This window comes from Astatotilapia calliptera, chromosome 11 (genome assembly GCF_900246225.1).
Source record: "Astatotilapia calliptera chromosome 11, fAstCal1.2, whole genome shotgun sequence".
In the NCBI taxonomy this organism is placed as follows: Eukaryota; Metazoa; Chordata; class Actinopteri; order Cichliformes; family Cichlidae; genus Astatotilapia; species Astatotilapia calliptera.
Window position 1 is genome coordinate 20,667,082 of NC_039312.1, and position 18,095 is coordinate 20,685,176.

At 40.6% G+C, this 18,095-nt stretch overlaps 1 protein-coding gene across 1 annotated transcript in view; it reads left to right on the forward strand.

Annotated features, from left to right (window-relative positions):
• The window catches only part of kcnn3 (potassium intermediate/small conductance calcium-activated channel, subfamily N, member 3), a 61,641-nt gene that overhangs the window by 8,310 nt on the left and 35,236 nt on the right, over positions 1-18,095 (forward strand). Inside the window, exon 3 of the mRNA XM_026183934.1 lies at positions 7,837-7,932. Within this exon, the coding sequence (XP_026039719.1) occupies positions 7,837-7,932 (96 nt within the window). The remainder of the gene's footprint in view (positions 1-7,836; positions 7,933-18,095) is intronic.

The following is an 18,095-nucleotide window of genomic DNA, read 5'->3' on the forward strand; positions in this document are numbered from 1 at the left end:
ATTCTTATTGTATTCTAATTTTTGCCTCATAACTTTTGCACTGTCCACTTCCTGCTGTGACAAAACAAATTTCCCACGTGTGGGACTAATAAAGGTTATCTTATCTTATAACCCGCTCCAGAACAGGTCATATCAGCAGCAGAAGTTACCATGACGATGTCCCCCAGTAGCAACTGAACCACTTTTTTAATACTGAAAACCCCGAGTTACATTTTGAAGTTACCTGGATAAGCCCAAATCATGCTTCCCAGTTTTTGCAGAGATGGACGCACAGTTCATTTTCACAACTGTTTAAAAAAAGTCCTTAATTTAAATTGGTGTATTAAACCAAATGTGTGCACATTTTGGAAGTTTGCTTACTTCTGTAAGCTTGAAGACTCAATGGACTGTTTTTACTTAGAAAACCTTAATTTAGCCATGCTGAGTTCATTATTTAACTGTTTAGGCTTTGATTATGGTGGATGTGCAGTGCGGTTTCTAGTATCCATGTGGCTAAAAACAGTGTATTAAATAACCTCTATAACTAAGTCTTCTGCAGCCATTAATGAAGTTCAGTCATTGTTGTTGGTGGGATGGGCCAGAGGCATCGAATAATGTTAGCACCGTGGATTGAGCCATAAATTTAGCTGTAATCTTGTGTATAGTAAAAGTAGAACATGCAGGGAGTTTTTTAACACCTTATTTTGAGACTATTTACCAAACTTTTTTTTATCTGCTTTGTCTGTTTTCATCACATTTGAATGGTGTTTTATGTCCCAGTGGCCATTGAAGTAAAAGTCATGCCTCTCCCTGTTTTATTACGCAGTTATACAGGCTTATTGACCTAAAACAGTCAGATGCACAAGATATGGTCTATATGAACCATATCAGCCACTTTTGTGTGGGACGGTGAAGTGTTAGGTTAACATTCACCCATTTTTTATCAACGCTGTTATCTCTGAGGTCAAAATGCTTCTATGTTTATATTCCAGTTTCCTAAACTGTGCTTGTCCAGGATGAGGGTAAAGCGCAGCCTAACCCGAAACAGGTCACAGGTGACTCTATGAATGTTAAGAGGTTAAGTGCGACACAGAAAATTTCCCTTCAGCTTGCATATATGATTTGTGGTAGGGAGCTGCATGCTGTTTCCATAGATGAGCACCGCTAAAGCACAGGTGTTACTAAGAGCATTTGCAATGATTGCACTTTTCTCAGGTCTCACTATAAGCGATGGCAGTGTGTTATTGAGCCTACAGTAAAAGTACTATTAAAACTAAAGCAGCCAAATGAAATTCAGCCATTTATCACTTTTTTTTTAATGAATTACACCTGTGTTTGCACATTGCTCGTTGCCTGGCAACCCCACTGTGACAAAAATCCAGTTGGTGTTATTCATCACGAAATCACTTGATGAGCATGTAACTCAATAAACAATTAATCCTTACATTTCTGTTTATGAGCAGATTAAACCTTAAATGCATTGCTTTTCTCTAACCAGCAATCCAGCACCAATACGAGGCAGGTTAAGCCACGTATCAATATCATTCTGCTTGCAAACATAATTTAAAATAACAATACCAAATAAAGTTGAAGTCTGTTTTGATCATTTGTTTCTACAGGCAGCCTACTCCGTCATATGCTGTTGTAACAAAATCCTTTTGGAAGCAAGTTTCACCAATCAGCACCTGTCTTATTAACGCAGCTGGGAAGTTACTTCGTCTTAAAAAGATTCAGACCAAATCGAGATGAATCAGAAGAGGCGTTGCCAACACATTACAATCGACTTTTATTTCAAGTTAAACTGAACAAAAACTAGCAAACAATCCCGAATATGTCCTCAAATGAATTCAATTAAAGTGAAACTTTTCATTTTTAGATTTTGTTGTACTACACACACTTCGACACACTTAATGTTTACAGTACGCCAAGAAAAACTACGACTTTGCAACATGTAGACATTCCTGCTACCACACAGAAACTGATCCTCGACTATTAGCTGGGGTCAGTGAATTAACATGATTGGTTCATTTGTTTCCTGATAAAGGTGATTGGCTCTTTGGAGGGAGTGGTAGCATCATTGTATTCAGCACTCTTTGAGTGGCATGTCTCTCTCATATAAGGTCTGTAACACTGTATGGACTGGGATCTACAATCCAAAATTAGTCAGCACAGTAAACACTAATCCCAGTCAGTTGCTTGTGGTCATTTCAACTTGGCTGTGCAATATGCATGCATGCTTTGCAGAGGAGCGCAGATGGTCAGTGTATTTATTTATGTCCCCAGTGAAGTCAAGCTAGAAGAGAGCTTTAAGCTTTAAGAGCTTTCACCTTCTTAAAATAAGGGAAAAAAGGAAAACTGTGGAGTGACATTTACTTTTTATTGGAGAAAAAAATGGAAAAATGAACAAAGCTTTTGTCATTTATGAAATTTCTACTACAGGACATTAATGAAAAAAAAAACACTTTGAAGAAAACAAGGAAGCTGAGAGCTTAATTGAATTACATGATTTAATTAGACAGGGTGTAATATTGTCTCATGGTATATATATTTAAGGATTAAACAAATCGTAGGTAAGGAAAGAAAGCCGTCAGGACACGCCCAGAAATTTCCCTGCACATAATCCGCCTGTGAAACCGCAGCTTGTCATTAATTAGTGAGTGCTAGAGGTGCCGGCAGGTGGGAGCTTTTTGAACTTTGGACAGACCATTACAGTCGTTTCCCCCACTGCTTCCAGCCTTCACGCTAAGCTGCTCTCTCAGCAAGATAGCAAACATTTTCCAAGTGGCAGAAAGTTAACTTGTTCCAGAAACATCACAGTTTCAAAGCTTTTTAACTTTTTTAATTAAGGCACAAGTCCTGCTTGTTGTAAGGAATCATGTGATGTAAAGTTCATCATCGACCTGTGTCTGCAAATATGTGCACAGGCTCTAGAAGTCGAAAGGAGCGCGCATGCACAGAGTACAGACTGTAGCGCGTGTGCAGTACGTGCGTGCCGTCAAGCCTGCATCCCACCAATTTCGCATCTGCACTGACATTAAAGTGAAGCTGCTTTTGTCTATAAAGACTTTAATGCTGGCGCATTCATTTATAATGCAAACACTTGAATCAAAAGGTGGCACTAAAAACTAATAGACCCATGCCAGCCTGTTAGAGTTTAAAAAAATCATGACTGTAAAAAAGCTGAAATGAACAGAAGGCGCGCCAGTAGGCGCATATATCTCCTTTTTGCAGTTAAGTTATTCACTATACAGGTGGAATAAGTGAAGTGCAAACAGGCAAACAAAATGCTTTTGACAGTGTAATGAGACAACTGTCAAAAAATCCCAACGACCAACAGAGTGCTGGGTGTAAACGAAGAAAGCGAGAAGGGAGACCGTAGAGAGAGAGAGAGAAGGGGGACGTAATCTCCCATCACATTGCAATTCACTAGTGTGACTGTGTTTAAACAGATATGGTGCTGAAAGCCAAGAGTGAAACCAGCATTTTTCTCATTAGCACAACAATGTTGGCTTCCTTTGCACCTAGTTTGCTTCAGTGGGTACAAATGAGATGTTAGCAGCAGTGGAGAAGGAGACCGAGACAAGACAAGCAAGCACAAGCAAATAAAGACAGAAAGACAACAGCTTCGGGTAAGCTGATAGAGGAAATCAGTGCGAGGCAAAGCTAGATATTTTCCCAGTGTTGTGCGCTGGCTCATAAATGCACTGACATGAGTGACAAATGTGAATACATCCATACAGCATGTGCATTTTAGTGTATTATATGAACGGCGGAAGGGGAACCCAGCCTCAGATTCATTCTCAGATTGCTCTAATTACAGTCAACAGAGGAGCACGTCAGTGTGTATTAACCAACTAGACTCTGTGCGTGCTTCTGTGTGTTTGTTTGACATTGAATTAATACCATTAAGGCCACGAAGCATAGACAGAGACCCTAAATAAACACAATAACACACTAACACACTCTATTTTCCAGCAGGCTGAGTTGCAATATATATTCATGAACCCAAAATGCAATGTGGATTCTGTCTAATAACACCACGGAGGAAAGCCTGAGTAATATGTGTCTAAACTCAGAGTGCAGACCCGGATTAAAGAGTGGTGATTAATGCTCAACAGTCTCCCACTTTACCCCCAACCTACCGCCTAAGTCTTAAGGTGGCTCAGGTCTTTCCTGGCGGAGGACATAAGGCTGTTGCGCTCGGTGTGTGACCTTGCTGGTCCCGCCAATGTGCTTTGAGTTTCTTATTTTTTCTTTTGATATGCGTGTGTCTATTCAATTGTGCATTTCAAAACACAGACCTTGAGCTGATGTGGACAAATGAGTCGGATTGGCAAGCTTTATTTTAAAGAATTAGAAAATGAATCAAGCTGACCGGTTTGTTTGAGTTTCTGAGCTTTTGCTTTTATGTGCAGATTTTTTTTTTTTTTTTTGCCTTTGAAACGGAGCATTTGCAATGAATGAAAATGTAATGAATTCCTTAAACCCATCCAGTGTACTGCTATGAAACAAATGCAATTTCTGATAAAAGGTCATACACTTAAAACTTGTTTAACTGGTGACGGATGAAAAGGAAGCGTGAAAGCAGTGTAGTTTGATCTGAAGCTTATGAAGTTTTTATAGGTTTAGTAAGTCTGTGGATCTGCATTTAATACTGTTAGCAAATGTACACTGAAATCTTTCTTTCTCACATTCATCCACTGATTCATTCCTGTATTTACGTTATATTAACACAACCAGATACGTCATTATCAGTATAGATGTATTCTCCAATGGACAACCAGACTCTCCGGAGAGCAGCTAACAAATTAATTGAATGCACTTTCCCCTTTGAATCTCTTTGTGTAGATCAGATGTGTGTAGCCCAGTGTATTCTGACCAAATGTACAAATGTGTTGTGTACCTGTGTGCAAACATGCGTATGATAGCTCACGTAAGTGTTGCTGCTCTCGCAGTGTGAAAGGTGAGGGGGTTAGAGAAGCCAAATAAGTGCTATGAGTCGTATTGATTGGAAGATACTGGGCGTTGATTATAAGCCCTGTGAAACCAGACAAGGAGTTAACGCTCGACTGCAGAAAGATATTGATAGGCGAAAAGCAACCATTCAACTTCTGTTCTTTGAAACTGGCTTTTGTTTTGTCTTTGCTGAGAAATTGCAACAACAGTGCTGATGCTATTTTAGCAAAGGAGTGAGAGAGGAGTGAGTGAGTGGGACATCTGTGAAACCAGCCTAGTGACTGAGTCTGGACATTCAAGTTTTTTTTAAGACTGTTGTTTTAGGTGAAGCAGACTGAACTGAGTGGAAATAAAATCAGTGTAAAATCAAACACACAGCTAATATAAAACATTTTTCAAGGATCAGGATCTGGGCTTAGTTACAGAAGAGGTTCTTTCACTTGGTTCCAGTGAACCAAACTCTTAATGCTTCAGCATAACAAGACATTTTGGACAATTTCATGCTCTTAACTTTGTGGGAGCAGTTTGGTGATGGCTGTTCTTGCTGTTCCAACATGACTGTGCACCAGTGCACAAACCAAGGTCCATGGACATGGATGAGATGTTTTTCTTATTTTTTGTTTTGTATGTATGCATGCACACCTGTTCAACTGCTCATTAACATAAATATCAGCCAATCATGTGGCTGCAGCTAAATGCATTTAAGCATGTAGACATGTACTCATAAAAGACAGGCTGAGGTTTAAACTGAACATCGTGGGGAAGAAAAGAAATTGATGTGACTTTGAGTGGCACGATTGTTTTTATCACACAGTATTTGAAAAACTGCTGATCTTTTGGGATTTTCCTACATACATCTGTAGGGTTTACAGAGAATGGTTTGAAAAAGAAAACAGCCAGTTAGCAGCAGTTTGGACAATAGAAGAAAAACATAGCCTGGTCTGATGAGTTTTGATTTCTGCTTTGACATTTGGATGGTAGGGTCATTCGATTGTCACAAACAGCATAACTGTATGGATCCATCCTGCCTTGCATCAGTGGCTCAGGCTGCTGGTATTGCTGCTGACCATGTCCATCCCTTTATGACCACAGTGTACCCATCTTCAGAGGGCTCCTTCCAGGAGGATAATGCACCATGTCAAAAAGCGCAAATCATTAGAAATACCGGTTTCTGGAACACAGAAAGGAGTTCAATGCACTCAAATGAACTCCACAGTGAACAGATTTCAATCCAATAGAGCCCCTTTGGGATGTGGTAGAACAGGAGATCCACATTGTGAATGTGCATGTGTGATGTTATCATTGTAATATGGAGCAAAATGTGTTTCCAGCACCTTGCTGGGTCTATGCCGTGAAGAATTAAGGCAGTTCTGAAGGCAAAAGAGGTCCAACCCAGTATGAAGTGGGTCTGAGTGTATATATAAACTCACCGGCCACTTCATTAGTAAGATTTGCTGTGGAAATTCTCCCCGTTTCTGATGCTAACTTTGAATTAACACGTTGAAGTGCTTAAACACTTTTTTGACTGCACTGTGCTAAGTGTTGTGGAGGGGAATTATGGTGTGGGGCTGTTTTTCAGGGTTTGGGCTTAGTGTATGAAGAGTTCCTTTCACTTAGTTCCAGTAATACAAACTCTTAATACGTCAGCATACCAAGACATTTTGGACAATTTCATGCTCCTAACATTGCAGGAATTTGGGGATGACCCCTTCTTGTTCCAACATGATTGAGCACCAGTGCACTAAGCAAGGTCCATGAAGACATGGGTGAGCGACTTTGGTGTGGAAGAACCTCATTGGCCTGCATAGTCCTAACCTCAACCTGATAAAACACCTTTGGGATGAAGTAGAGCGGAAACTGTGAACCCATCAGTGTCTGACCTCACAGTAGAATGGTCAAAAATTCCTACAAACACACCCATAAACCTTGTGGAAACTCTTTCCAGAAGAGTTTAAGCTGTTGTAGCTTCAAAGGGTAGGCCGACATCATATTACACCGTATGGCTTAAGAGTGGCATGTCACGCACGTGAAGACAAACAAGCGACAAACATCCATTGTTTCAGACAATAGATGAACCAAGAGACGGCACCACAGCCCAGCATCAGATTAATACGTATTACTTTGAACTGTGAATCATGCTGCCAAACATAAAAACATACAGAGTTGGAAATAGTCATAGCTCCCCTCTTAATCAGAGGGGAGCTATAACCTTGTTCATGCAAAAGTTCACCTTGTTCATGCAAAACTAAATTTTGATGGCATCTCTTGTTGTAGCAGGTACCAAACTAGTTTTGTGACTGAAAAGCATGTTTAGTTTTCAAAATATCCCATGCCTATGGATGCACTCTGCACTATTAAAAATCACAATAGCAGTAGCACATACTCACACAGCCTTGTACGTGTTATAACTACCCCTTACTTTTTATGAAGATCAACATCCATAGTTAGTTTAAATGTTAAATAATTTTCTTCCTATTCAACCATTAAACATTTCAGTCTCAAAAAACTGCATCCAAATATGCACATCGCTCACTATAATAATATAAGCAGTATAAGTAATAATATAAGTATAATAATATAAGGCTATGTAATAATATAAGGCTAATTGTGTGTGCATGTGTGTGCGTGCCAGTCTGTGTGTGCTTTAGCAGAGGTCAGTGTGAGGTCGTTCCTGCATGCTACGTATTGCTAGTCAAGATGACTGTTCGTGGCAGGTCAGAATGACCCTCAGGCCACGGAGAAATGTCCCGGCGCTCCCGAGGGGCTGTTAGCGTGTGTTGTCGTCCGTCATTGTACTCTGAATATTAAACCAACCGTCATGGCAAAGTCAATCTGTGCATATTACATTTGTGCTCTAATGTCGTGTCTCCAATGATAAGTGTTTCAATTTTCTCTCTACAGAGCTCCATGTACTCTCTGGCCCTGAAGTGTCTGATCAGCCTGTCCACTGTCATCCTGTTGGGGCTCATCATTGCTTACCACGCGCGGGAGGTTCAGGTAAAACATATGTGCATGTGTTGTGTCTCGCTTTACTGATCCAGACAAAAAGATGAAGTTAAAATTAAAAAAAATCACACACACATAGCAGACTGTAATACAACAAGTTGCTATTAAATCTCTGGGTAGGCAATATCTCTTTTGCACTACTGGACAAAGAAAATCCATGATAACCTTTCTGCATATTGTGATTCAAATTAAGAGGGAACCAGACGTCTGCACCTCCCCTGGGCTTTGCTTCCGGGCTTTAGAAAATTTAGCTCATAATGCCAGCCTTTGGTCAACAAAGGGAGTCTGACAAATGAAGGTTTGTACCCCTTAAACCTGCACTTTTTTCTACTGGCCGGCCGGGGGCAACCCCTCAGGTCACAAAAAGAAGCCTGATTTTTATTGCAACATACAACAAAACAAAACTCCTTTCTTTATTTACAGCCTCAGTAAACACGTTCTAATGAGTGGCGTCAAGTCTTATTTTGTAATTTATGGTCCAATTTAGAGTAAAGTAGTCAGTCTGGAGCATCCTCAGTTCTCACTCAGATATGTCTTTTACATACAGTCTGAGGTCTCTTCAGGACAGACGGAGTGACTTGTGTAAGATGTTATAAAAACCTAAGAAATCCAAGGATGGAAATAAGATGTGATGCAGTGGGTTAGGCAGAGAGCTGTCAGTTTGGAGACCAGGGGTTGAATCCTCTGTGACGCCAATAGCATATGATGAGCCCATGCACGGGTGTCTAGTTTAAAGTTCAGGCATTTTTTTTTCTTTTTCTAAATTTCTACATTTTAGAATCTGGGAAGTTCCTGAAACGGCAGCTATGTTTATTGTGTTTCTCTTTAGGAGTGTTTTCTTGTGAGCCTCATCTGTGCTCTGTCCAAATTGTACACATTATGTTATCATCCCTTAGCCCTCTGAGACAGAGGGACCCAGATGTGTGTCGAATCCAGCCAATTAATGGCATTAATGACAGTCTTTGTGGGATCAACAAAACAGTCTTTGCGTGAAGTACATACACACTGAATGTTAAATACATATTCAGCCAATTACAGCCCTGTCATTCAATAGCTGCACAAAAAGCACAAATAAATATGCAAACACTCACACACGAGTCACACAAACACAGCCTTACAACCCCTTGTAAGTTTGAAATGATCAATCAGAAAGGCTTTCATGCTTCATGATATCTGTTTTGCTGTTTTGTCATTTTACTAATACAATGGTAGCAAAGTCATTTAGCCGGGGATTTCATCCGAAGCCATTTGCAATCGATGTGCATTGACTATTTATGGGAGCCTTGCGGGAATCAGACCCAATGAATACCCCCACACCAGCTATTACACCCACCAACGAAACCACGGAGCCACACTCATCCATCTAACGATGTGCTGGTTTAATGCTGTGATTTTTTTTATTACATCACAGCTTGGCTGTTGCTGGAAATGTCTATTAAAGTTCTGCTCTGAGGTTCAGGCTCTCCGTTCGCAGATCGATAACTGCTCGGTGATTTTTTATTCACTGTCGTACACAGGCACTGATAGGCTGGTAATTAGTCTTGGACAGTATTAAGAAGCCAGAACAGTGCGCGGAAGTGGTGCGAGTGAATAAACGTAGATGCGGTTTAGCGTTCATTGATAAAAGACCCTTCGTTTCTGCTCACAAATGTGTTGTCTCATTCACATACAGAGTCAGTCATCCACCCACACATGCTGTGGCTTCCACACGTGACAGGAACGTTAATACTGACAGAAGAACAGGAGATTGAGAGCGGCTACTGTCAGGCCAACAGAGAGAGATAAAAGGGTGTTCTGTTAATCTACTTCAGGAATAATTCCTTTTGATTAAATGAAGTTAGGAGTTTGGGGAAAATACCTTCAAGGTATACTTGGGTGGGAATGCCAGATGGATGGGGGTGGTAATGTTGGGGTTTACCTACAATCACTTTTCATGGGTGAATTAGAATGGTGATCATTTACACACATTATGTAAGCTGACAGACGTTTATATATTTGTTCTTTCTTCCTTTGGATGTTGTTTCTAATACTAACAGTGGTAACACTGTACTTACAAGAATTGCTAAGCCTAGAGACCTGGTTGCCGAGTTCCTGTCAACCAGTAGTTGCTGAAGGTTGCTGGGAATCACGATGAAATTGGTTGCTAGGACCCAGCCACCTGTAATACAGCCTCCCCCAATCCCCGTTGCTAAGTGAAACTGGTCGCAAAGATGTGTATATGGTGGTGTACTGTAAACCTGCATGCAATTGCTTTGGTTGCTAGGAGACTGATGCAGTTGCCCATAGTTTGTATGGAAGATATCAACTTGTCTGCAAATGATTCGCTAACAGTAGTTAGCACACTTTCTGTGCAAACACTTGCAAACTACACATTTTACTAATTGTGAAACTGATGCAAACTGGAAACAGAGAAAGTAAAAGTAAAAGCTGCCCCTTTTCAAACATGTTGGTTTCAGCAGTAAGGCACAATTTTTAATTTGAAGATGAATTGTCTTTGTATCCAGTAAGTAAATGGCTTCTGCATTAGCCTTATGCCATATGGGTGACTTACAAGTGAGCTAAACCAGCGCTATCAGATTTCTTACGTTTCAGTATTGCTAGCTGGTTAGTTGGCAAGTGTTTGCAGCGTCAACGTCTTCCATGCAAACTACAGCCGATAATGGCAGTCTACCTTAAACCAAAGCAAATGCAAGGAGGTTTTTAATGCAGCATCATCTTCACAATCAATTTCTCCCAGCAACAGCGAGCAACCTCTAGCAACCGCACACCAACTAGGGGTAATACATATTTTTGTGATCAGATTTTCTAAAACATTCCATTAAGAGTCAAACCAAAGTTGAGGAAACCTGAAATAATCGTAACTTTTCCTCAAATGTTTGACCAGAAACGCTGCATATAGAAACACAACTAAAGCATAGTTAAACTTTAAATAAACAAATGTCGACGTGAAAGCCTTAAATTCCAGGTTTTTCTGGTCTAGAAGTAATAATACTTCCTGGAACAGAGCCTTTCTCAGCATTATATCATGTAGAGCTCATGACGTGTCTGCCTGCTCCTGGTGCCTCGCGAACTAGAGCAGCCACAAAAAATTAAGGATGATTAAATATTGATTGTGTGTATCTCCTGTTTAGAAATGTTACAATGACTGATGCTGACTACCGTTTTGAACCTTAGGGTGTGTTTTGTCTTTCCACTTCTCCATCGACTCAGTCACTCACCCTGCGTTTGCTACAAAGTGAACTTATAGAGAACAAGTGCTGACAGCTGCTGCTACATTATTTACACTCCACTTGATGTAATGCTGCCACATAACTATACAGCAGATATTTATAATTATATCAGTCACATAAACAAACTATAGAACGGCACGTGTACTTGAGGCCTCAAAGCGCAGCTGTTTTTCGAAAAGTACATGTTGGAATTGACATATTTCTTCACAACACAAAAGAAAAATTTATAACACAAACCTCTCTACAGGTAAACTTTATTTACAAAGTGAACTGTTTCAACCTACACAAACACAGTGGAGACTGCACCTGTACCAATATATAATAATCTTATAAATGATAAAATTATAAAAATAAAAGTGAATTGAGTACTCATTCAGAGCACTCACATGCAATAAAATAACACTTTTTATTTTAGTTCCATAGTTATAACCTGTGTGCAAATATATCTTTAGCTACTTAACTCATTTTAATAATCATTTTTGAAATCCTGATGCCCAGAAAGAGACGAACCACTGCAAAGGTTGAGACGGCTGAGAAGTGTTGTGCTTACCAGGCACTGATGACCAGTAACAAAATCTTTATTTCACTGCTGCTTTTGTTGCATCTAAGCAGAGGCAGATAGACCTAAAAAAAACCAGCTCGCTCATTATATACTAGCAAACAACTCAAATACAGTCCTGTAATTTGGTATTGTGGCCGTCAATTCATTTTTTAATGTGTTTTAAAACCACAACTGGCCAGTTTGTACTACAGCTGGGGAATTATCAGCTAATCCGATCACTGGCTTACTTGCCTATTTAGCAAGGTGTACTATAATTCACTACAATGCTAAATGCGATGTTGATCTTTTTTTCTAGAAAAATAGGCTTAGATGTGTGTACCTGCTTGAGATACTGAGCAGCTCTCTCTTCAGTGTGCTTTTCGTTAATGTAGAAAATGAGGCCCTTGATTATGGGTGACTTGGATAAAAGTTTCTTTGTACACTCATCACAAATGGTGAAGTTAGCTTCAGAGGGCAAAACGGCTTTTATATGAGACTGTAAACAAGTTTATTTCCACTGTTAAACTGAACATTTTCACAGTAGATGAGTCAGTGCCATTGAATGGATCTTTTTCCCATAAATTTGTGATTTTTTTTTTTCTGTAAACTTGCAGGACTTTTCTAAGATGTAAAACTTTTCAAGTGTTCTCTCATAAATTTTTAGTTCTTTCTTGTAAATTTGCATGGGTTTTATTTGTGGGGTTTACTCCTAAATATGTCTTTGTTTTGTTTTTTCAAAACAAAATGTAATTAAAACAGGAATTAGAATATAAAGTGTGTCATTAGAGTGAGAGGTAGCAGTTTATTTTCTTGTAGTTTTTTTTGTATGCATACAAATGTGCTTAAATGTTGAGATGCATCCACTAAATGCATGCTAGTTATGCTGGCTGCTCAAGGCTGCCTGTTTGCTTAGATGCATGTCAACATAAAGTGTGCCTGTGTGCCTCTGCCTTTTATTGTTGGATGGTTCAAACACACACACACACACACACGCGCACACACACACACACGAGAAGTAATGCTGTGCAAAATGAAAGGTATTGTTCAATAAAGATCTCATTTTCAGATTATGACACACTCTGCCGGTGCATTTTGTCCAGCATGTAACAGGATATTACAAGTACACACACGTACACACACGTACACACACACACACACACACACACACACACACACACACACACACACACACACACACACACACACAGACTCATTCATGCACACAATAACCAGCAACATTAAAACTGCCAAAACAGCTGCAGCCCATCAGAGGACTGGCACAGGACCACTCAGGGTGTACTGTGATATCTGGCACTGGGATGTTGGCAGCACATCCTTTGGGTCCTGTGGGTTGCAGGGTGGGGCATTCATTGATCGGGCTTGGTCCTGCTCATCTCCCAGACTGGAGCTACTGGACAACACCTCGGGCTCTTCTTTAGTAATTTTTGGGGTGTGGTGAGGTGTATTTAGAAACCACCGAGTGTGTGCTTGTGCTAATGTTTAGGTACACTTCAAAGTAACATCCAGATGAATGCCACCATCCAAGGAACATAACAAAGTGATAAGTGTCATTCATCAGTGGTTTACTGTTATGGCTGATCAGTGTTCAGAGTAGCTGCAGAGTCACTTGAGAGCAGGAAACTGTTTTGGGTTTAACTGGTGGTTATTATTCCACATTCATCCCCCTCACTTTCTTTTACTGCTCTCTGTTCATTTGTTCCTGTGTAAGTCTTTATTCTGCATTTCTGTTTACCACCATTAAGATGTTTCTCTTTGCCTTTCTTTCTTCCTTCCTCCTGCTTTTCCGTCATTATCACATTAGATCTATCTCCCCCCTTCTCTACTGAGCCTCAATCCAATTTTGTTGTTAAGTTACATATCCTCCTTCTCCCAGACAGCTCTCCTCCCTTGTTACACAGCATTCAGCTTCTCACCTATTCACCCTTCTCCTGCTGTACTTTAACACTCATCCACATTTATCTTCTTCTTTTATCTTGCCCCCTTTTCACAGTGTGTTTCGCTGCATCTTTCCTCCCTGCCTTCCTCTTTTGGAAGTTTCTCTCGTCTTCCTCCTCTTTCTGTCTTGTCTAATCTGTCAGGGGACAGCCCAAAGTAATTGTGCTCAGCATGAAACAAGGAAAAACAATCCATCTTGACTGCAGTGCAGCTCATCGGTAATCATCACAGATTACAAATATTTCCCCTTATTCGCAGCCATCAAAGGGGAAAAAAAAATAGCTCTGACAGTAATAATCTTGTTGGCGAAAAGTGATAATTAATAAAATGAAGCAAGGCCACATTGTCAGCCAAATATAATGGGTGGTTTAATAGAGACCAGGATCACCTCAGTACTTGAGTCTGTTTTGATTAAGTGGTGATTTTTGTTATAAATATCCTCTACTTCGAAATACAGCTCTGCGGAGCTCAAACTGATTGTGACGACTGTATATATAATTTTAGACCATAATCATTTGTCGGTAGCACTTTATAATGTCACACTATTAAGCATTAGTAAGCTATTAGCAAGCACCTCATATCATTACTCCTCCTTAGTATTATTATTAGTAACTTTTGATATGTTTATCCATCTTTTACTGTTGCACCCTGTACACCTATAACTGCTAGTAATAATATAACTGTAAATACTAAGGAGGACTGATGCTAAATAAATGATGAAATAAGCACTTGCTTATACCTTAATAGGGCTAATAGTTAGACAATAAATAAAAGCGCTACCAATTTGTCTTTTTTTGTTTTTTTTGCTTGTACATTGCTTTAAACCTCAGAAAACCTTCGCCAAAGTCTTATTACTTAATCATGGGCATACTCTATGGTTGCAACCACTGCATACTGTAATTCTAATCATGTGACATTTGCTTCCAAAAATTGGTAATTTCACTAAAATCTGTTAGTGATTTGTTTGAAAAAATGATCTGTTCATTGAGATTGGTTAATTCTCTCCAGCAACAAAAAGAGGAGTTTATTGTCACAACAAACTCAAAGTTACAGTCAAAAAATTACAGCTACGTGAAAAAAGAAAGGCCATATGCAGTCCTGCTGCTGCAGTGGTCCAGCCAAAGTTCAGGCCTTAACCCAACCGAAATGCTGCGGCGTGACCTTAAAAGTGCTGCGCATAAACAAATGCCTCCAAACTTCAATGAACTGAAGCAATATTGTAAAGAAGAGTGGGCCAAAACTCCTCCACAACAATGTGAGAGTCGTACAGAAAATGATTACATCAAGTTATTTTGCTAAAGGTGGTTCTACAAGCTACTGATTTATGAGGTGCGCTCAGTTTTCACAGCGCTGCACAGAATCCTGCGAAAACTTTCTTTTTTGCATGAATGTATATTGAAACTGGGGGGAAATGAGTAACAGTAACTCAGGAGGCTCAGATTTACACTGGGAGTAACCAGAACGGACAAGATTAGAAATGGGTATGTCAGTGCTCAGGTCGAGTTTGATGGGATAGTTAGAGAGCCGAGGCTGAGATGGACACGTGTAGAGGAGGGGCAGTGGATATACTGGAAAAAGAATGCTGAAGATGGAGTTTTCAGGCAGGAGGAAAAGATGAAGACAACAGAGGAGGTTTATGGATGTAGTGAGGGAGGGCACACAGAGGGTGGTGTGACGGAGAATGTAGGGATGGAGATGGAGAAGGAGGCAGATGAGCTGCTGTGTCGGCCCCTAAAGGGAGTAACAGGAAGAAGAAGACTGAATGACTTAAGTTGCCTGCTTAGCTAATTGATTCGTTATTTCAGTGTTTCGTTCAGCTGGAGCACTGGTTGGCATCTGGGTGCCGGCAGAAATAAAATAGGGGTAAGTAGGAGTTCAAGATTCAGTGTTAAGTGAAGCAGAAGTGTTTGTGTGTGTGCGTGTTGTCACTTTTGGCTTCACAGTGAAAAGTGACAGTGAAAAGAGACAAGGAGCTGACATGAGAAATGTTTGATTTGTCAGAACATTTTGTGCTCTGTCAGCTGAGCCCCGCTGACATTCCTGGGTTTGCTTCTTTTATTTTTAATTCAGCAAACTGGAATGCTACAATACCGTCCCCCTCCAAAAAAGACAAATACAAACTTTCACAAGATGCTCCTGTTGTAACTTTGATTTTCATTACTTCACTGTATGTTTAGATGCAGTCATTGGAGTACAAATTGGCCTGTTCACCAAAACTGCCAAACTGCTAAAATACCCAAATGTTCCAATAACGTTCCAGAATTATTTCCCAGATTGCTGTTGGTTTTCACAAAAACCTTCTGTCTTATGTTTTCTCGGTTGTTATTACACACTTTATTGAGCTTGTGCACCTCAGAAATCCCCTTTTAAACCTTTAAAAATAAACAAAGAAGCATCTTAGTCTTCTTTGAATTATTAATTTTAGAAGATTTCTAAAGCTAATTCGTGAATTGTTTTTGCAGCACAGATGGGTTTGAGACCTTCAGTATTAGAGCGTGCGAACTGTATTTGAATGTCTACATTCTGTTTTATTTATTTAAAATTCCTGACAGATGCTGGTTTAATCTTTAACATTAGTAAATTATATTAAGCTTTTACTAATTATAGACTTATAGAAGAAACTGCCTTCATTGATAAAATAATACGGGATAAATAAGGCTGTGTTTTTACCCTATTTTTTTTTTTTTATCCACGATGCTGCATTAATCTGAGTCCTTATGTCACAAAAACCTACAAATTGCTGAAATGTTGATATGATCCTCGAAAAACGTGCAAATCTGTACAGTTTTCTCCTTATTTTCCTCAGTGAGAAATAATAAAGTCTCTTCTTGTTCTGATAATGTCTCTGCAAAAATCTACACTTCTCAAGTGCTCTTTCAGGTGCTCATTGGTACCTCTTGCCTGATATTTCCAACTCCACTGTATGATTTGCATCAGAGCACAAGAATCAGAATCAGAATACTTTATTCATCCCGAGGGAAATTAGGGGTTACAGCAGGCAGCACGCTAATGGCGCATGCGCACTCACAAAGGAACCTTCTGACCAACTTTACACAAACATCACATTGGGCAGACATGTCAGAAGGTAGGCTGATAGGAAAAAAACAACGAAAATACACTACATGAGGTAAGAGGAGGAGAAAAAAAACTCCACTCAGACTGAGCTCCTAGTGGGAGAACAGTTTGATAAAAGAAAAAACACCTCAGCACAAAAGCACATGACTATCAATACACCATAGAAACACGAGACAAGCAACAGGGGCGGGTAAAGGGTAAGAGAGAGCCGGCGTAGACAGCGCATCCGGTCCTGCAGCATCTGTGCTGGTCCAGTTGACTGCTATCATCCCCGGTAGGGCACAAGCATCGAAGGCGTTGGAAAGGGAGGGGGATGAGTGAGTGCTTATCAGTGTAAGTGTGTGTGTGTGCGTGTCCATAGTCTGGCTGAGACAGTGTCCTTCGGCCTATCAGGCTAAGTAAACAGTCCTCCAGCCAATCCAGGTGTCCTTCATGGGGCGGGAAGAATAGTCATCACACAGTCGTTATCAGGGAGTTGTTTTGGTGGGCTCCAGCCTTGGGCCTGCAGCTGGGGCCGTGGTGTCCAAATGTTGAATATTGTTGATTTCTCCTTTGTGAGCAGCTCGAATTCTAGCACTCCGAGGCTGGTCTCTCGATCTCCCGTTGAAGAGCTGCGAGCCTCCCCATGATGGTATCAAACTTCTGTTCCGTGGTGTTGTCAGTCTTTTGATTCTGAGACTTCACAACTGCAGTGATCCGTTCCGCGATGTTTTCCAACTGTCGCTCAAGGGTCTCATTTTGAGCAGGCCTCTCTCTGATGTTTCCCCTCATACACTCAATGGTGTTGTTTTGAGCCTTCACAGCAGCTGTAAGCGTCTCCAAGGTGTTGACCATATTACGTTCGTTGTGAGAGGTCGCACCTCGTCCCGTCGCTTCGAATCCAGCGGGCAGCCTTGTGGGGGTTTGAACAGCCGGTTCCGCTTTCTTATTTCTCTGATAAACCAGGGCTAAGCCAACGCAGATCAGCATGAACCCTGTTATCATGGTTCCGAATAGGTAGATATCTTCAGCGTCCTCGATCGACAGTCCCGCCAGGCACACGGTCCTCCAGTTCTGCCACCCGTCCATCGTGTAACCGGCAGGGAAAGTCCCTCCAGGGCACTCAGGCTCTCCCGAGCCCCGACTTCTCGTTGAGAAAAGGGTGTCAATAGCACTCAGAGACCAGTTGATCAAATCCATAATTCTCTTTTAGGTTTAGAGAACGACAGGACTGCAAGTGGCCATCAGACCCTGCTGCATGGGGCTTGTTGAAGAAGTGATGACATTTTACCAGAGAGCCGTCTGGAACAAATACTTTGAGCATCTAATGGAGCAGTTTATTCCTTCCAGTTCCAGTTCAGATGCCTGCTGGG